The following is a 22,326-nucleotide window of genomic DNA, read 5'->3' on the forward strand; positions in this document are numbered from 1 at the left end:
TAAACACACTTGAATGTATAATTTAAGAAAATGCCAACACCTAAATTAAGTTGCACATCTTTTGACTCAGTGTTGAAGTGCTCTTAATCTCAGCTCAATTTAACCACGGTCTTTACTTATATCTGTACACAAACCCTTGGAGGATACATACATAGCTCCGTCATGGGTCCTCTGGGCTTTAAGATCATTTGGCATCAGTAGTTTCGGAAGGGATCTCTTTTGATCTGAACTGCTACATAGCAAATCAGAGCTCAAACCTCTGGGCTCCCAAGTACTTATGCTCAAATAAGCTCTGGCTGGCCTGATACAAACTAGATAGAATGCAGAATTCCCAATGAAAGTAAAAATGGCTACTTTCTCAATAAAAGTCATTCTAGTCCTTTAAAGAAGGAAAAGCAAACTACAAAGCAAAAAATGTTTACCTTCATTATGAAAGAATTCATACATACATGCATGCATACATGTACATTTATGTATTCCTTGCCTAGATATTACAAAGTCTTCCTAATTGCCTTCTTTCCTCCAGTCTTGCTCCTTCCAATATATCCTGTATAGTCTCAAATTAATAATTTTTTTTAAAAGTATCATTTAAATCATGGAACTTCTCTGCTAAGAATCTTTCAATGGCTCCCTACTGCTTCAATAATAAAATCCCAACAACTTCACAGGTTTGTACAGACCTCAAGTGCTTTAAGACCCAGTCTTGCTCCACTTCTTTGGCCTCATCTCTGGCCACTCTCTCCTATTCAGGGCACATTTCAACATTTGCGGATCCTTCAACATATGGCAGTTCCTTGCTGCAATGACCTCTACTGCATTGATACACGCTGTCCACTCTGCCTGAAATGACCACCCCCCGGCTTGTTCCTTCTTGTGGTGAACTCACTCTTCAAACTTCAGTTGAGAACACACCTCTTCCAGGCATCTAATCCTCCTCCAAGGATGTAATCCTGTTCATACTCGATGCCTGGCTGATGATATGGTCCCTCTCTCTCCCCACTATGCCATGAGCTCTTTAAGGAGAGAAACTGTTTCTCATGATAAGGTGTCGGCCACAGGCCCTAATATATTACATATTGAACATATATATGGTAAAGGACAAAGGTGGAAGGCTTATCTAGATCTCTCATGGTTTATTATGTAAAAATGTACTGTTGAATTTTTTCCAAATATTAGAAATATGAACACTTTAATCAGATATGGGTGATTTGACTTCTAAGTTAATTTTGCCCAGATACTCAGCGTTACAAATGTATGAAATAGTTACTGACTTTTTTCATCTATCTTAGCAGTACAATAAATAAATGTAAAAAATTTTATATACCACAGCTGACTTGTATATTCTTCTCTTAATTTTATAATTGTCTTAATGGTAGCATTGAAGGCCATGCATTTTTAAGTATAGGGACAATACATATCAATATATATTTATAGACCAAAGCTATGAGCTTTATTATAAACAGATGTCATATCCCTTGAATAAAGGTTTAAAAACTAGATTCAGTTTTTTTGAAAAATAAAGAGTTGTCTCACCATAAATTTAAAGCAATAAGAGTATCACTATAAACATATTTATTTTTTTACATAATAAACTTTCTCCACCTAAAATTCAGACTACTCCTTTCTAGGGTTTAAGAGCAATAGGTAAAATGTATGGAGTATTGCTTATGAATTATATCTCATTTTCAATTTTAAAAGAGGATTTAACATTAATTGTTCCTCAAAGTATAAATGTGAAATATCGGATTCTTTTTCCTATTTAAATTATGATATTAAACATAATATCAAATGTACTAGCCCCCAGGAAGGATTTATGTATATGAAATAATTGTCAAAGAAAAGTACTTCTTTTACTTTTCTGATTAGTTTTACTCCCAAATAAGTAGCTAAAATATTGATTTCTATAGAGAAAATAGTATCTATGGAAATAGTGTCTATATATCAATGCTGCTGGAAATACTCTAACTCAGCAGCACACTTGAAACTCCATCTTTCTCTTAGTAAAATATATAAAATTAGGACCAACCTGGAAGCTACTGTTAAGATAACTATATATTTTCTTATCTTTTGTGATTGTAGTCTTTCCAATACAGGCAATTAAAAAATACATTATGTAGATGCTATTTAATTGTATGGCTTTAAAATCTTTCCTCATATATTAATAAAAATTTTTTGGATCAGATTACAACCCTCCCTCTTTGGTTGAGAAAATAGGTCACCTTAGCTATAAGGATAGAGTTTTGATCCATCCTTGAGGGTTTAGGCTCTGCAAACAAGAGGGAGGTTTCTCTTCTACGCTTGAAACTCCTTACCACTGTGTGCAACTCCAGGTATTCCGGGATGGTGGTGCTGGGGGAAAGTGCTCAATCTTGGGGAGGAATCTTGTGGAGATGTAGAGCTGAACAATGGCTTTTCAGGCTTCTTCATAGTAGTCGGAGAAGACATATCTGCAGAGGAAGAGAGGAAAGCCCAAGCTTTACAACTTTCTTAAGCTACAAGGTTCACATCAACCTAGTAAGAGATCTCATTTTCCAACATTTTATGATTTTTGTACTTTTTGCTCTTTTACAAAATACAAAATGAGGGTCAAAGACCCAGCTATGTTGGAGCTTTGAAATATCTGTCAGAAACAATCTCCACTGAAGCTAACCCAAGGCTTCATTAACAAGTATCATCGGAATTATTCTGACCACTAAATAAACTTTGAACTTCTGAACAACTAAGCATCACGTTTCCCTCGGTCCCTTGGTTCACATCAAGGTCTTTTTTAACCTCAGCATTTCATTCTTTTTTGGTTTTTTTGCGGTATGCGGGCCTCTCACTGCTGTGGCCTCTCCCGCTGCGGAGCACAGGTTCCGGACGCGCAGGCTCAGCGGCCATGGCTCACGGGTCCAGCCGCTCCGCGGCATGTGGGATCTTCCCGGACCGGGGCACGAACCCGCGTCCCCTACATCGGCAGGCGGACTCTCAACCACTGCGCCACCAGGGAAGCCCAGCATTTCATTCTTAAATGTATACAATTCAGGGCTTTGTCTTTTGACCGAACTAAAAAATAGAGAAAACCTGGTGCAAATGTGAAAAACAACCCTTGAGTATGCTGGTAAGTATAATCTATCACTGATTTAACATCTTTTATGGAAAACTCATTACTTGTTTAGCAAAAAAGACATTCCTTAATATGTTCATTCTGCAAATATTTATTGGGTTCTTCTATTTGCCAGGTAAAGGGAGGATGTTACAAAAAATAAAAAAGTAATTGCCGCTGTAGGGATATTCACGGTCAGTGAAGAGAAAAATGGTAAGAAGAAAATGGTTGTCAGCAGTTGAGAAGGAGAAACTGTGTTGAGAGCAGAGGTGCTGTGGTGTTTGCTGCTACTTCTCCAGCCTCACTGCACAGGGGCAGTGATCACCTCAGCTTCCCCAGGTTAAGGATGGTGCCCTCAGTGACACAACGTTTAAAACATGGATGGGGGTGACATTCCCAGAAGGAGGAAATGTTCCAAAGGAGGGGGGCATAAAATATGTAAGTACTACACATAGTCTGTGGAGTGGTGAAGTACAAAGATGAGAGAGGGAGCGAACAGCTGGCATGACCCACACAATGAGGGGTCTCAGATTTCATGTATAAATGTCTGAATGCTTACCCTGATAAGAAAACACTATTGATGGGCAAAATAGGATCATATTTGCTGTGTAGAGCAATCCCTCCAGAAACTACATGGAGGATGAATTAGCTGAAATAAAGACAGTAATCCTGGATACCACTTAAGAAGATAAATTAATTACTACATTCATTCCATAGATATTTACTGAAGGTCTAGTGTAGACCAGACTCTGCGCCAGATACTGGGGACACAACTGTGACCTAGATTTGGCTTCAGCCTCTATAAAACCTGAAATCTAGACAGGGGATAAAGACAAGTTAAAAAGGAATTATAAAAAGAGCTGTGACAGGAGAAGTATTCAGGGCTTCATTCATTCATTCATCCCACAAATATTTAATACTGCCAAAAGACAGATATGAGACTTGAAATAAGAGTAGAGATAGAGCTAATGCAATAATAGATATTTCAACAGAATTAACCCAATTCAATAAATAACTAATTTAGAAAGTCATCATCTTGGGTGACCACGAGACTGTACCATACAGCTAGTTGGAATATGGAATTCAGGAGGGAACTCCAGTTGGTAAGGAGAGATGTGCCTTTTTTCCAACACCTAGAGTAATGCTGATTTTTACAGAGGTTTATAAATGTATAGTAAAATGTTCCAAAAATCACATGAGCCATGAAGTTTAGATTTCTATTATCAAAAACTTTAAATATATACACAGGTAGACAGAATAATAATGGATTCTTCTCCAGTACTCATCACTCAGCTTCTTCAATTATTCAATTATTTCATCTTTACCCCATCTATACTCCCTCCCCCTGCATTACGTTGAAGCAAATCCCAGGCATCATATAATTTCACCTATAAATATTTCAGTTTAAGACATATTTTCATATTTCTCCTCATAAAAGAACATTTTATTAAAAGAAAAAAAACCCAAGACTTTATCACACATAAAATATATATATACAATTTGCATTTTTAATTAAGAACTTTTTTTTGACATGAGAAAAAAACTTCATGGTGCTATTAAGATAAGAAACTAGTTATCACTGTTTTACCATTTAAAAAATTACCTAAGCTCTGGTGAAGGCATCCAATAAAATTAAATATGTTTTCAGCACACTGGCATGTAAAGAATACATATGCTACTGTAACTACAGTAGATATCACAGTCTACAAAAAAATGACAGGCGTACTTGTAGCTGTAAGCTACAATTTGTGACTAACTGGCTGTCACTACCCTATCAGAACTTTGATGAGTGTACCATTTCCTTATATCTTTCTCAAAAAGTAAAAAAAAAAAAAAGGAAAGAAACTTTTACTAACAAAACCACAGCACCTAACGCTGCTACATAAAAAAAAGAGAAACTTTTAAAACCATTTAAAAAATAGACAAAGGAAGTTCATTTCAGCTAAGTTACCGTAAAAATGCCAAAAATAATATTTGACTCCACTTAAGAGCTATGTGATTTTAAAAGGTAATACACAGGGCCTTCCATGGTGGTGCAGTGGTTAAGAAATCCACCTGCCAATGCAGGGCACACGGGTTCGAGCACCGGTGCGGGAAAATCCTACATGCCGCGGAGCAACTAATCCACTGAGCCACAACTACTGAAGCCCGTGCGCCTAGAGCCATGAGAAGCCCACGCAACACAACTAGAGAAAGCCCATGTGCAGCAACAAATAAAATAAATAAATTTATTTTTTTTTAAAAAAGGTAATACACAAATATAGGTTTTGGCCTGCTGCAAGTTCATCACAGACATATAGATTGTCAGAGGTGGAAAGAACCTCTATATAACATCCCTCACTTTATAGATGATGTAATAAGTTTCCATTCCAAATTTTTAATTTAAAATTAACTCTTAGAAAAAGAAACTGGTAAGTTTCTATTGACACTCTTATGCTTTACTTGTGCTTCAATATAAATTTTGAATTAAATTAACGTGGGTAAATGAGTTCCTAAAGACTCCACAGTATAAGTCATAAAGCATATACTATACATCATTTAAAAACAATTAAATATGACCAGAGTTTGGGAAGCAGAATGAGTGTCATTCTAGTTATGTCATTTCTGGAGAAGATCAACCAAGGCTATTGCAACTACTACAACTATTTCAGAATTTTCATTAAACCCAGGCGAATTCACATGAGCCTCTTTTCATAAAGGGCATATAAATCAGGGGTGTTTGTACAGAGAGATTCAACAATATAGGTGATTATGTAATTTTTGAGAAACGAAGCCTTTGCATTTTCTTAGTCAAAATGATACACTTGGCTTTACTGGGTAATGATTACAGGTCCATTTATTTTCTAGTTCTCTTTAGGCATACACTGAATAATAACGGTACCTTCATGTCCAAAACACACAGGGGAATTATAGAGGCCAACACTGCAGAAACAAAATAAAATTCACTCTTCAAATTGTAAAAGGCACCATAAACTGCCTTCTTTTTAAACAACAAAATTAGCTTAAAGTAAGTAAAAATAAGAATGGGAAGGTCCACTGTCCATAGTGAAACAGTTTTTTTAAGAAACAGATAAAGAATGGCAGTATTAGAAAGTAGGCTTAACTGCCTTTGTTTTCCCACTAAATGAAATTAACCTTGGGCTCATTAATCAATAAAAATATACTGCTATACAGCCTGTACAAGGCACTAAGTACTTAAGGTGACACAAAATGAACCCCCTACCCCCTCACAAAGAAAACAAAAAAAACTCTCTGGCTTGAAGAGGGAATAAAAGTAAAAGGTCAATTATCTGGGAGAAATAGGGTAGAGTTTCTAGCTATTGCATTTTAAGTATGAATCAAGCTCGCATTGTTTTTATTTTAATTTTATTTTGAATGTCTGAAGTCCAATAGACCTCATGCCAAACTGAAAAACGATATCGTTGCTATTTTTAATGCTCTAGTATGCTACAGAAAAAACATGTTTGAGGAGTGGATAGATGGAAAGATGTTTTTACGTGACCTTTCTGTGGAGAAAAACAAATGTCATGCTTTTCACAATCTAATGTCCTTCAAGCAGGAAGAATCATACATAAAAAGATTACGTTGAAAATAAGTTGAATAATAATAAAGCTGAATAATATATAAATATACAATAAATTGAATAATAATACAGACTATCAATGCATAAGTTGAGTAATACATGAAATAAAGAAGTTGCAGAGAGAAGCCAGATGATAAGAAAAGGATTAGCTGGTGTTTTGACTGGTGGGAAGGAGGCAGGAGCTGCTGGTGGTGGAGGAGAGGGAAGCAGAGGACAGTGAAGGCTTGAAATCAGGCAAAGAAATTTAAATGTGATTTGGAAAGCAGCACTATATAAATGAATTGACTGCCAAAGGGAAAACTTTCCAAAAGCTCTATTTTTTTCCATTCCCCAACTCGGCCCATTTGATTAAATGGTTACATCAAGAATTTCCTGTCTCTTCTCTTTCTTAAACATTCCTCATCGTGGTTCATCATAAAAACAGTAGCTGGAATCATCTCCTTCAGATGATACCTCCTTCATCCTAACATCTAGCATGGTACCACATTTTTACTTTAATCTTTCCTTATCATTCTATTTTATTTAAACTTTAAGCTAATTTGTTTATGGCCTCCTGGAGAAGAAGGGGGGCCCGAAGGGATGTGCTTCTAACTCTATGCCTTTCCTAGCATAGGATGGTCCCTTGGGCTAGAAAATTGTTTTTCTGCCCTCTTATTCCATTTATAGAACTATATTTTATCCACTGAACCAACTTGACTTACTTTCTCTTTAAGTAATCCCTCCTAAAGAATTTTGGCGGTCTAGACTTCCTTAATGATCCTATGATTGTGTCTTATATTATTTGATTTTTTTCATTATTATTCTGTACTTGTTATATCCGTAGCATGTCTATATGTATGCTTAAAAAGTTGACTAACAGCTTACCTCCTACAGATGATTTTATCAAGGGCACAAAAAAAAAATGTGGAGGACAAGATCATGCTACTCAGGAAAAGAATTTTTTAAAATCTAGGATTAAAAGAAGGTAGAAGAAGTGGAGCAGACACTGTGTCTAGGCAGTTTATTTTAGAATCTCTTGCATGTGAAAGAAGCTATCTGGGGGAATGATAACCAGTAGCGTAGGATGAGTGAAATAACCACAGTCAGTCTATCTTAAAATGTATCATGCATGAATAGATACCACCAGATGAGAAGGAACTGAATGTAAAGCAAAGAGAGAATACAAAATCAGTCACTGAGCTTCTAATAAGTGTGAGAAACTAAGGAAAGGCATCAAGTTCAAGATGTTAAACAAGACAACCTGCTCTGTGTCCTGGTGATGCTTACGGTTCAGCAGAGAGGACAGACATTAAATACAAAAATTCATTAAATAATTGCAAGTATGATAATACTGGATTATAGAAAGGATTCTTCTTAATGGCAAAAAATTAGAGACACTATCTTTTTAAAGGAGATTCACATTGATGGTGGTCGTCTTCAGTGTCTACACCCACGTTTAGATTTATAATCGGACAATTAGCTATGGCTTTAGAAACCAATTGCGTAGTTAAATACATAATAGAAAACTACCATGTAAGAAAAAGTTCATGTAGGTTACTTATATAAGTCAGTTCATTTAGACTTACGCATGCCTTTAAATAAGTATTTTGCAAAAGCAAGTTATCATATAATTTTTACTAGCCATACTCTAAGTTTTTTTGGCACTCTGACATACATACATCCTAAGCCCTGATGTGTCATTCATTTCACCGCGACACTTCAAAGAGATAAAGGCTTAGGCAAATAAAGAGTTAGATCAACTCATCTCCCAACCACGTAATTTCATCCACAAAGGAAGAGCATTGCTGTGAAACACAGCGTATGTACTCGACTAGTCGGCAGCTTGCACAAATGGCGCTCCAGATGTATATCTGTTCAAGTCAGCCCAAGGCAACAATTTTGATCAATTCTAATGTGATAAAATGCTGCAGGGAAAGTGTGCAGAAACGTGTTTACGTCAGCCCTTAATTAAACTGTTGTTCACTTCCAAAGAACCTTAGGAAACACTAATGAGACATGAGTTTTGGCAATTCCTTCATCAAAGCAAAGACCCCTTCCTCAGTCTGTAGCAACCTGTCATCCAAGTCGCTCCCGGGATAAATGTCACATGACACTCCAATCAGTTAGCCACCTGTTAGTAGAACTTCACTGAAGTCAACTAGTGATCTAGGGCAAGCTCCAACAGCTACCTCAACACCTGCCTGTCTGGGGCACCTGCTTCTTTTTCACATATAGGAGAGCAATATGTTAGCTTTTCCAATATGCTTCAGTGGATTAAGGTTACAAATCGAATGTCTATCGCCTACGTAGAAAACACATCATTTTCGTTAAAAAAAAAAAAAAAATTCCTTTTCTTCTTCCCTACATGACACTTACAGTTTACAACTATTTGAAATCAATTATGTAAGAGCACACAAGAATTCTTGAATTTCTATGAAGCTGTTCTTCTCAGCATAGCATAACACTAACAAAATATATTAACTGTGCCATTCCTATGATTTAGAAAAACGTATTTCTATCTAGTTAACAAAGAAGCAAATTGCCTCAAAAATCTTTTAAAATTCCAATATTTTTACATCTTCCTAAGTTGTGTTTCTTATTTACATGTCATACTTGTAAACAAGTCTAAAAGAACCCTCTGGATACAAATCACCACTTGCCGACTTCTCTTATTTTCCAGTATTTAATGTTAAGGTATATTTTATTATGAGGTGCTTATAAAGCTATAATCATTGTTAAAAATGTCTTCCTTATTTTTTACATTATCAAGCTGCTGAGCAGATGCTACAGGATTCTTTTTTTGCAGAAGAAAACTCAAGGTGCAATGAAACTTTGGTCCTTTGGTATGAGCATGATACAGATCAAAGAAGAAAAGTGCATATGTGGGAACATTTAGCTTAGGGAGTCCAGTGACTAGGATTTGACAAGATTTTATTATATTGACAAGTCTTACTAACTTAATACCCCTCACAGTTTTCCAGGTTTCTTAATTTTTTACAGGTTTTAGACTTCTCTAGATTTTAAAGAGCTTTATAGATTTATAAAAACTCTGGATATAGAAAAGCTCTTCAGAGACCAAACTCATTGGAAGAAGGCAAAGGTGGTTAACACGCCCGTTACTCCCTTGAAACTCTGTCAAGCAACACAAAACAGACTGACAAGTGAACGTTAGCTAAACTGGGGACTTTCTGCTTTCCATTAAAATGTTGGGGTGAAAGCTGGATGACAACATGAAAAAGGAATGACCCATCTGTATAAAATAATAATGCTCTTTATAATACATGAGATAATAAATGAGAGGCTACTAAAGCTGGTGTGTGGGATGAGTTCAGGAGCTGGAAATCTGATACTTGTACTTCAGGCCATAAATCCGGAGTCAGTCCTGAGACAGGGAAACAGCTTGGGCCCTGTGCCTGGAGGACAAGGAGAAGGCAGGGAGGATGACTCTGCCGACTGAGCACTGAAAGAGACCCAGGCTTCTCCTCCTCTGCTTTTGCCTGGGGGTAAATTGTGTGCAGGAGAGGAAAATTTAGAGGAGAGGCTATTTATAACTGTATAAGTGTCATGAAAAATACTACAATTACCAAGTGCAGAAGATCCCGGCCCAGAGCTTTGATGGATTTATTTCTATTGTTTCCCTGTGGGGAACCATACTGATCCTTACTTTCCTAAGTTTTACCTGTAGATAAAGGACCCATGTGGGGATATAGCCACTGTGGAGAACAGTATGGAGGTTCCTTAAAAAACTAAAAATAGAACTACCATATGACCCAGCAATCCCACTACTGGGCATATACCCTGAGAAAACCATAATTGAAAAAGAGTCATGGACCACAATGTTCACTGCAGCTCTATTTACAATAGCCAGGGCATGGAAGCAATCTAAGTGTCCATCAACAGACTAATGGATAAAGAAGATGTGGCACATATATACAATGGAATACTACTCAGCCATAAAAAGAAATGAAATTGGGTCATTTGTAGTGAGGTGGATGGACCTAGAGACTGTCATACAGAGTATGTAAGTCAGAAAGAGAAAAACAAATACCGTATGCTAACACATATATATGGTATCTGAAAAAAAAAAATGGTTCTGAAGAACCTAGGGGCAGGACAGGAATAAAGATGCAGACATAGAGAATGGACTTGAGGACATGGGGAGGGGGAAGGGTAAGCTGGGACGAAGTGAGAGAGTAGCATGGACATATACACTACCAAACGTAAAACAGATAGCTAGTGGGAAGCAGCCGCATAACACAGATAGATCAGCTTGGTGTTTTTGTGACCACCTAGAAGGGTGGGATAGGGAGGGTGGGAGGGAGATGCAAGAGGGAGGAGATATGGGGATATATGTATATGTATAGCTGATTCACTTTGTTATAAAGCAGAAACTAACACTCCATTGTAAAGCAATTATACTCCAATAAAGATGTTAAAAAAAAAAAAAAAAAAAAGGAACCTATGTGGGGAAGTGCCCCGAGGGAGTGAGTCTGTAGGACAAGAAAGGAGAGAGACCAAGTAGGTGTCTTTACTTGAAAGCTTTGCATATTCCCTGAGGTACCCTCTCCATTTCCCCATTTCCTTCACAATAAAATGGGGCTCTCTCAGCTCCTGGCAAGAAAAGATGTACTGTGATGCCCAATGGTTTAAGTGAAATATAAATGACAGAAAAGAGGTGCATGGGTAGAGTCACAAGGCCATAGATTCACTGTTCTTTAAATATATTTCAGAGGACATGCTTCAAAATTGCTTATAGAGCCATGTGCTGTGTCTAAGTAGTATGGATATGATGGTGGAGTTAAACAAACCACTCAGGCACTGCTAGTGAGAATATAAATTGATAAGACCTTTCCAGATTTTGTGCCAATATTTATCAAAAGCCTTAGAAATGGACATAATATTTAACTCAGGAAATCTACAGTAGGAATGTATTTATTCCTTTAACAAAATTTCATTGAGCATCTATGTATTTGGTGACTTAGTGCCAGACAATATGCCAGGTACCGGAGACAATGAATAGAACTAGACAGGAACAAAATGATCAGATTTAAGTACAAAGATTTGTATGCAATGATGTTCACTGTATCTTTATTAACTATACAAAAACTTGGAAACTAAACATCCACAAGTAAAGCAGACCTTCAAAACTGTATAGTATAGCCAAAGGGTGGCATACTATGCATGATTACAAAGTGGAAACTGAATGACATGGTAACATGCTATTATATTATAAATAAAAGACCAAAAAAAACAAACAAACAAAAGAATTTACAAAATAGCATATACTGTATAAGCCCAATTTAGGGCAAAAATTTTACTTGACATAGAATATGCATAGAAAAAAATATATAGAAAATAGACTGGCACATAATATATCCAAATATTAACGTGAGTTATCTCCATGTGATAGAATTACAGGTGACTGGAATTTTCTTGTTTATATTTGACAATTTGTTTTTCAAGTCCCCCACAAATAATTTTTACTGTTATGATAAAAAATGGTAAAATATATATTTGGAGAAAAAAATACTGCCTGTAGGTCCATAGAATATTATAAATAGTTCCCAGTGATGGGTGGACAACACAGGATCTTGATACTGTGCCAGACATTATGCTTTAAGAAGGAAATGCCTCACTGGTCTTAGATACTGGATGCTACAAAAATGTAAAATGAAACGCTTTAATGTAACGTTTGCAATTTAGTTGGCTAAAGGCAAAACAATATTTTTGAGAATACAATTGAAAAGAAATATCTGAATATCTGTTTCTAAGAACTCTTCTAGATGTAAAATTTTATGATTCTGTGGCAAATGTGAATAAGTCCTTCCTACACGCTCCAAGTTAACAAAAAGCTCTGAATGGTATGACAAGACATATGGACTTAATCCCACTACAGTAGTTTGATGATGATGCCAGATGATTCAAAAAATAATTAGCTGCCATGTTAAGAAAGTATCTCCATATATATATATTTATCACACTCTAAAATAACTTCGGAAAATCGGCAAGCTACATTAAGAAGAGATAAGATATCATCTTCAATCAGATTTCTCAATCTTTTTTTCTTTTAAGGAAATCAGTTCTTTTTCAAAGGAGAAAACAGAAAATATGGTAGTCTTCGTGTTAAATATATGAAAATTCTTACTTTAATCTTTGAGTTATTTAATCTTAACTACACAAGCATATTACTACATCCTTGAGCAATTTGAAACATTTTGTGATAATTTAAGTCTCTCCATATAGTATATTCCAACCCAAGCCTGTAAGTAGCATGTTTCTACAAGTCTCTGTTTATCACAGCTCTATTTAAAAAAAAAAGTCTCCGGGCTACACCAACACCCAATACCAAGTTAAAGCTCAAACCCCTTTGAAGCTCACGAACACCTTCCTGAGACATAAAAAAAAAAAAAAAAAAAAGCCTTGAATAATGAAGAACAATGCTAAAAGAGTGAATACTGAATAAATGAAAACTTATTTTTAAAAAACACTTCAAAATACTTTTGTCCATTAAGCAATTTCATTTCAACAGACAGACGATGATAAAGTATCTTGAGTAATGTCAGAAAATCTAATTTGAAAGGAGGAAAAGCACCAAACAATTATGCAAGATGTGGAGTATATTTTAGATGCTTATTAAATATTGGCATAGGTAAATAGCTGCTATTCGCCATGCCTCTGGGGAGAACCTCTTGGCTATAGAGGCTTATTAGTGTTAAGCATCTGAGAGCCATGGACTATAAAATAAAATCAATACCGTAACCTTAACTGTAAAAGTCAGAAAGATACTGGAAGAGTTCTAATTTAACAAGATTACAGATGACTTTTTAGAGAACATTTGGGGAAAAGCCATGCATTTAGCAACATTTATGCTACAAGACATCTCAAGGTTTAGGTTGTTACTAATGCTGTTATTATACATGCTGGTAATGGTTAGGGTTGATTTTACTGATGTGTTTCTTTAGTGGATTTCCAGGAAAGTCCTGGAAATGATCTGGAACTTATTTCAAATAAAATCATTAAACTTAGGTAGTAAACTAATTGCTTAGGGACAATTATGATTTGATGTGGTTTAGTGTAGCAGACAACAAAAATCATGAAAAAATCTTAAGGTCGTCACTTTGGCAGCTCAATGCAAATACGATTACTCTGCACAATATTCCGTTTCTTTTAATGGAAAAGTAGTCAAAACTGGTATAACTTGTAGTTTTTAAGTTCAGTCTAAATCTATATTTCTCCTTTAACAAATGTAAATGAAGAAAAAAAGAACATCCTGTCAATGAAATTACTATGATGGCATATTTATTATCTTAATGGTTTTAGAAATCACGTGAAATTGATCAGTAACAAAACCTCTATTTGGTAATGGACCAATTACATTTGTGAGATAATGTCAATGAAACAGAATGTTGTCACAGGATAATGGTCTCCTATTGCTGTATCCCTAGTCATTTAGAGAAAATATAAATGTTGCCGTCTGGCTGAGTCATTTATTTTCAAAGTAGGAGACACAGATCCCATAACAATGTTCTGTTACAATAACTCAATCTCTCTCAATCATTTGTTGTACCAGAATGGTGCAGGACAGGGCTTGTATTTGTAAGAACTGCACATTCCTCAGGTACAAGGCAAAACATATGATGCCTCCAAGCACCTAAACAGCCAATTATCAAGTTATTCAACAAGAGCATTTAACATAAACATCTAAAAAATAATTTAGGAAATGGAAAATGTTCAGAGTCTTCAAAAAGATTCATGTTAATGAAAGCTCAAAGACTCAAGTATTAAAGATCTATAAATACTCTGACTTCAATTAATTTAAAATCCAGAACATTAGAACACAAAGGAACCTTACTATCCAACTTTATCTCACAGATGAGAAAACTCAGTTTACTGACATTAAGTGTTCTAAGGCCATACCACTATTTATATTGATAGTTTCCTGATCACCATTATAGTGCTCTAGGCATATGGCAAAAAATTAGAATAGAAAAGAAAAAAATATATACAGCAATAAATATATAATTTTTATATTTTGACACACATAGCTCAATTTAAACTGAATGTATATCACACACCCCAACTAAGGACATTCTAGACTTTAGGATTATTTATTAACAAAAGGAAAAGAGATTCTTAACCTGAGTCCAGCCCAAGAACTGCACTCATGAATTCCTGGAGTCTGTGAACCCTTCTGCTATTATATGTATTTATTTGTAGCAAAGTTTCATATGTGTTAGGAAAAAAAAAACTGTCATAGAGGTTTTGTAACTAGTTTGCAAAACCATGAACACAGCATGACAATGACTTCTTTGGAAGGCAGTATATACAGTAATAATGAGCGTGGATTCTGGAGTGGAAGAGACAAGGGCTCCCATTCTATCAATGCTACTTATCTGTGTATCTATGTCAAATTTCTTAACCACTGTAGTGATGAGCTTAATGAGCTGTAAAATGTTTGTTTGTTTTTAAATAGGATTGAAAAGAAAAATATATGTAAAGTCTTAGCTCAATCCTGAAAGGGAGTAAGTGCTCAATAGATGGTAGCCACAAATGGAAGGAGGGTCTGGTTTTCCTCAATTTAAATGTATTTGTTGAACAAAAAGATTTAAATTTATGTGGTTTATTCAACAAATAAATGATATATAAAAGTGAGTAAATATAAAAATAGTTAATAGAACTATTATAGGTTAAAGACAAGTTGAAAATACAAATATGTTATTGGATCTGTTTGGGACCTTCATTTAAACAAAACAACCTATACGATATTCTGGGGAATTTGCACATGGGTTATACAGTATATATTAAGGAATTATTGTTATATTTGTTAAATTAATAATGGTATTGAGTTGTACTAAAAATGATAATCATTGTCTATTAGAAACTTAAGTATTTATAAGTAAAATGACACAGTATCTGGGATTTACTTTAAAATACTTAAAAAACTGGAAGATATTGAATGAAACAAGATGGGCAAAATATTGATAACAGTTAAAGCTAAAAAATGGTACATGGAAGTTCACTTTATGATTCTTTCTATTTTTGACATTCTCTATAACAAAAAGCTTTTTAAAACTTTAAATATCGTGCTTAAACATTCCATCCAAACCAGCTCTTCTCCACATTTATCCATCAAAAGCACTCATGTCTCCCTTTTTTTTAGTTCAAAAACTTAATCATGGCACAAATATTAAGAGGTCGATTTTTTAAAAAAGAAGATACACATTTTACCATCTTAAAATTTTGTTTTGACAATTCTTCCAGACCTGAAAACTCATAAATTCACCTCTACACTTATTCTAGTTCGACAAGGTCTAACAGAATCTTCCATGAAGCTCCCTAGAACTGTCCCCCTGCCAAGACTTGTTAAGCAGTGTTCAAATTCTCCTAGTCCATTTCTCCCTATGTAGATAAGTTTATATATTGCTTCCCTAGGTGGGTTGCAGGATAACAGAAAAATACAAAAAAATATATATATCAGGCTTTGAAAAAGAAGACCTAGGCTCTGCTCTTAATTATCTGGACACTATGGATGAGACAGCCTCTCTGATACTTAGATTGCTTATCTGTTAGATAAGGAGCTTGAACTATGTCTCCCCTAAGGCTTCTAATAATCTGTGTTCTATCCCTGAAAAATCAACTTCTTATTGTATATGATATTGGTGGTATAATAACTCAAAAGAAACTGGCTTTCCAAATTACTTCAAAATAAACTTAAATAGGAAATTAATGTGTAAATGGATTTGAAATAAAACCTTTTACCACTCTAAGAAACTTTTCATGGTACACTATGATAACGAAGCACACTGTCTCCCATGGATTTTCCACTTTCCTAATTTAGACTGTGTTCTGCCAATCTAGAGAGCCAGTGTCACACAGCAAGTTGTTATTTTTTTCAAACTAATTATCCACGATGGTTTTTCTACAAAATGCTGTATTTTCAAATCATTAAGCCTCCAGAGGACAGAAATATGAGTATCACTTTCCCCTAGTAAGTAGTATTGTCCTTTCTAGCCATGTACACAGGTTGCGTCCCATCCAAAATGCTCTTCCTGATTAGAACACATGAAAAGAGCACAAACATCTGTTAATTAGTAGGCAAGGTAAGGAATTCTGATGAAAGCCTTCACCAACAATGTATTGTCTTCCTTTCTGTTTGAAAGATGTTCATAATGTGATTTTTCAAATACAGCAGTGTAGCCGAAGAGAACGAAATACACTACGATGAAGGCATCCCCAGAGTTTGCCTCCGATAACATAATATGTGGAGAGTCAGTGCAAGTTCTGTAAGAACTGTAAGTTCTTGATTTTTGATATATTTTTTAATAATAAGCTAAACAAAAAACCTTAATTGTACTTAAACATTAAATTCAAGCCATCTCTTCACATGTATCCATCAAAAGCGCTTGTATCTTTGATTCTGTCTGGTTCAAAATTTGATATTTGAACATTTGATATTTAATCCTTGTGATACAGACTCTAGGAATGTAAGGAATTGCTGGTGTTCTATCTGGTCCCCAAAGGGAGCTTAAACATTCTTCCAGGAGATTACCAAGCTGTTTTCTTGCCATTTTCTAGGACTTCATTTAATGTCAGTAGTTACTCAACTATTTGTGAAAGCTGCTCATTCATCCAAATTCTACAGCTAGAAAAACCTTGAGAGTTTATCATTTGTCAGACTGTAGTTTGGGATAGAGCACTGCTTTCCAAAGTCTGAATGTAGGATTAAATCTCCCTATAGATTTCTTAGATGGGGGGAAAAAAGGTTCTGAAGTCGCAAACTTAATACATATTCAGTCAATATCCACTCATGGATATTCACATTCACAGCACACAGTAGTATATTAAATATTCTACAAACTCATTTATGAATAAAAAAGTTTAAATTTTTGTTTAAATAAAAATTTCCAAACTTGGTTGAATGCTCTTGTATCTAGCATTTTTTAACTTACGAAAGGCTGGTCTCTGATTCCGGTTCTATCAGTGTCACCACACTCTACTGACTGTTATTTATTTCCTATACTTGATTAAATGCATGACACTAAGCTGGCATTATTACTCTTTAGCCCCCAGTGTTCCCTTGAGCCCTTTGGCTTAATTCATTATTTATTTAATACCATATCCTTACAGAACTCTATAAAGTTCAAATTAAAATTGAGCACAACATATAAGACTCTATTACTAATGAGAACATTTGCAAATTTATCACAAATAAATCTCTAGGGCTTGGAAATATATTAAAACTTCAGAAAAACTAGCTGAAGACTTATTTGTATGACAGAACTGTAAATTTTTTTTAATAGTGCTTTTTTCTGGTACCTATAGCAACCAGAATGCGATGCCTAAATATTGCCTATTTGAGAGTCCAGTATAAATTTTTAAACTACTCTTAAAATTGTAATTACATTCCAATACACCTCTAAGTACTGCTAGTTTTTGCTAACATACCAATTTATTGATTTTTGTGTATAGATTTATTTCTCATGATGCTTAAAAGTAAGTTGGGCATGGAGACAGTCCCCTCATAACCTGATTTACATTATTTTCTGTGAAGAAACTTTTTTCATAAATAATAAAAATTTATATTTCTGTTCAGCAGGTCAAGGGCTAGAAATTTAATTTATTCATATTTATGTGCCCAATGCCTAGAAAAAGTCCTGGCAAATAATAGGCATTTGATAAATGTTAATTTAGTTCAATTATCGCAATTCTACATGTGTAGGAACTAATAAAATTTTACTGCATTAAAAGTCTTTCTGAATTTACATTTTATCTAAGATTACAAGTTGTTTAAATACTCATTAGACTAAGAAGCTGTTAAATTTTCCATTTAGAAAGCCCAGCTGTATATTGCAAATATATTTACCGTATCACTAAATGTCTATTAAATAGCGTTTTAGGAGTTTTATATTGAGGCTTAGATGGCTCGGGGACTATTAGAATGGCAGAGACAAAGTGATACTAACAAAGAATTGTTTCAAATGTTCAAGCATACCAATTACTAGTCTGTTAAATTTCCAGCCACAAAAATACTACAAGCTTTAGTCCCAAGAAAGTAACTTAAATTAGAGGAAAAACCAAGACCTGCCTTTATTTTTCCTCTTACATCAGAAGTTACAAAGGACTACTGTAATGATTTCAAGAGAATTGTATCAATGAGGAATTTAGTCTGTGAACTGGCTCAGGTGGGAAAAAATTTAAGGTAGACAAGCTCTCAGATGGAATATTTTGTGGGGTACGTATTAGAATAATAAAAGAAATTTTCAACATGCAAATTGATAAGCTATCCTGGTTCCATTAATTTAACCATTAAAATGATGGAAAGCAGTATCCAAAAAACAAAGTTTTCAATAGAGGTAGAACCAGTCATGAGGTTTAAGACTAGGGAATTCATAAAAGAGACTAAGCAAGAAAAAAATATTCTAGAATCTAGGAAAGAATGTAACAGCTGCTGTATATCCCTTTGTTACTGGCCCAGTTTTCTTTTTCCTCCTTTATGTATCAAAGAATATAAAGTTAAAACATAAACATTATGTAATGTAGATTCTAACAAATTTAATTTCTATCACTATTTATCAGAAGAAATTTAAGCAAATTATAAAGATTCCTATGAAATGTTTAACCCTATTAAGCAGTGTTCAGTTTGAAAATGTTCATGTCTATATTCTACAAAATTAAAATTATAACTCTTTTATGTCTAGGAAATTGTAACTTTTTTGTGCTTTGAAAAGCCATAAAGATATAATTATGTCTATAGTATGCTAAAATAAAAACACTTTTTCATTAAATTATTAAAATACAGGAATATTTGTCACTGCATGAATCTAGATTTTGTATTAAAATGTTGCCTAATTTTTTAAATGAAATGAGTATAATCATTTAGTTACACTATATTCTTTATTTTTGCCAGTTGGAATAAATCTCAAAGGTTTAGGTTTGCGGTTCAGATTATGAGGGAAGGTGGGATGCCACATACTCTCCATAATTTTGTTATTTTTGATTCGCATATTTCACTCAGTTTTGTTAAGGGTTATGGTAAAAGTAGATGTTAATGCAAAGTTAACACAAATAACTAAGGCAGACCCAGGAAATAATTAACAGTGAATTTTAAACATTTCTGCCAATTATAAGCACAAATATATTTTAAGCAACCAGTAAGTAGTTATTGCATACAATTAGCACAGGGATTTTTAGACATGTACTAAAGCTATTACAGTACCGAGTGGTACTCAATATGCCCTTTAGAAAACTCCCTTCATGACAGGCAAGTATGTCTAAAGAACATTTGAAGATGGACAAGAACAACCAGGGCATTTTACTTTGCAAGCTTAAAGAAAGCAATTTTCATCAAACAGAAGGACTGCATTTGGCTTAGCAAATTTATAAAGATAGTACTGTCCTGCCCTCATGTTTTCATTGTAGTTGAAGTCTTCTTCCCACAAGGGCTTACTGTGCACGTTACAAAATCTTCAGTCTTCAGAATTTAAGTGACAGACTATTTTTTCTAAGCACACATGAAAATGGATCATTCTTTCTTACTCTTAATATTCCTTTACAGACTTCTCCAATAATTACAGTCATCTTGACAAAAGAAAATCACCAAGACAATACAACAATTTTACAAAAAGAAAGAATGACAGTTTCCCTTCTACTTTTCAAAAATGTTTTATAATACGATTTGAGATTGGCTTTATTCAATAGGCTGAGAGAGGAATCAATTCTTACAGAGTGACACTCTCTATAATAAAGAACACCTACACTTCAGCACAACACATCCATTGCCACACATTCACAATGTTAATGTTATTACCATTAGAATCTTTTCCAGAACAATTTTCTGATGAGGAAAATATGGCTTTGTTTAGAAAAAGCTGACAATGTCAGTAAAACAAGCAATAAAATATAAAGGGTTGAGGGTTTTGTTTTTATTCTTACTTCTGCAAGTCTGGTTAAGTCCCTGTTATTTCCTGCCTTTGCTAATGAAACTGGTGTTCTGCCTATCAATGTTTCATGTAGCCAACAAATATTTATTTGCCCCTACTAAGCACTAAGTGTTGTGCATGGTTCCCAGGCGCTGGTTACACAGTAGCCAAACAGATAAATTCCCTGCCCTCATAGTATAGACAGATTTAGACAATTAACCCCATAAACAAATATGGAACTATTTTATAAGCACAATGAAGGAACTATATTATAAGCACAATGAAGGAACAATACAAGATGTCAAGAGGTAAAGACCTGATTTAGATTGAAATTCCTCAATTTAGGCTGGGACCTGAAAACTGACCAAGAATTTGCCAGACGAAGAGACAGAAGAGGAGCCCTCCAGAGGGCATGGCTTATATGAAGGTCTTCGGTATTGCATTTCCAAATCTAAACAAAGCAGTAGGCTCAAGTGCAAGAAGGAAGCAGACGGCCCCTGCTGAGAATGGAGCAGTGGTCAAGAGGCCAGAGGACAAGAAAAAGGTCCGTGGATCATAGGAAGGAATTCTGAGCTTCTCCTAAGAGAAGCAGGACGTGACTGAAGTAGGGGAGTGATATGACATTATTATGTTTTAAAAGATGGTTCTGTCTAAAGAATAGATTTGGGAGGTGGAGTGAGATCTCAGAGCCCAAACTCTCCAGCTGATTTTCAAATCCTTCCTTAAAACGATCTCCCTTTATTTCCATCCACACACACAGCCTCCCACCACAGGGCTCATACATGGCCATTCAGAAATTTACTTCCCCACCTCAATGCTTGCCTGTGCTTTTGTCTGTGCCCACGCTGTCCCCTTCTTTACTAGTTAAAAATCTCAGCATGCTAAAGGAGACCCACCTGACTCAATGCCAATTCCTCCATGAAGATGTTTCACCCTTCTTTAAATGCTATGGCACTCGGTAGGAAAACATGGAGCAGCAGAAAAGGAGTCCTGAACTTTGGCTTTAACTGCTAAGCTTCAGAGCTATTTGGTCTCCTGAGATTACTGGACATGCAGCTCCTCAAGCCTCAGAGACACATGCCCAAGTCATGGGCTAAAAAACATTGAGAATGAGCTCTATTTTTTTTTTTTTTACATTTTTAATAAAATGGAGAATTTTATCTAAAAGAATTTTCAAATACATTTTGTGCTGCTGATATGTCATATTTGCATACATACCAACAAAAATTGTTAGCTAATCTTTGTTTCCATGTTTAATAATCTCCTTCTGTGGCAAAAAGGCATGAGTATGTCGGATGAAGTATATTTAATCCAATAGATTTTAAGAATGAAAAAGAGCAAAGTATGAATTCAGAGAGCCAAAAAATACCTATTTCTTAAAGTTATATTTTTCCCTAGAGTTGCCCTAGAACTGGGTTATAGTTTTATCTAGATAGAATAACTAGATTGACTCAGACACCAAGTGTCTTACATTACACTTATTTATTGTTTATGTTGTACCTACTTCCAAAAGGAAGTATGGCTTCCTTTAAATGGGAACTTTCAGTAACTAGTACCTGTGAACCGCTTAAAGCCTGGCTCCTCCTTAAAATACCCCATTAAGAGGAGCGGACTGATTTGACTGAATCAGAACTTGTGCTTCTGCTACAATCCAGCCAACTAATGTAGCCTGGTCATCATCAGTCACACACACATTGAGGGTTCTAAAAGATCATTTTGTCTAAAAAAGAAGTTTAATAAACACATAAAAATATGGGAAT

General features: G+C 35.0%; 1 protein-coding gene across 5 annotated transcripts in view; it reads right to left on the reverse strand.

The window, feature by feature from the left end:
* Nucleotides 1-22,326, reverse strand: part of NFIB (nuclear factor I B) — a 236,768-nt gene that overhangs the window by 39,385 nt on the left and 175,057 nt on the right. For all 5 annotated transcript variants that reach the window (XM_032635672.1, XM_032635669.1, XM_032635668.1 and 2 more), the window contains exon 7: nucleotides 2,313-2,447. In XM_032635672.1, coding sequence (XP_032491563.1) covers nucleotides 2,313-2,447 — 135 coding nt within the window. The remainder of the gene's footprint in view (nucleotides 1-2,312; nucleotides 2,448-22,326) is intronic.

The sequence above is a fragment of the Phocoena sinus genome, chromosome 6, assembly GCF_008692025.1.
Source record: "Phocoena sinus isolate mPhoSin1 chromosome 6, mPhoSin1.pri, whole genome shotgun sequence".
Lineage (NCBI taxonomy): Eukaryota > Metazoa > Chordata > Mammalia > Artiodactyla > Phocoenidae > Phocoena > Phocoena sinus.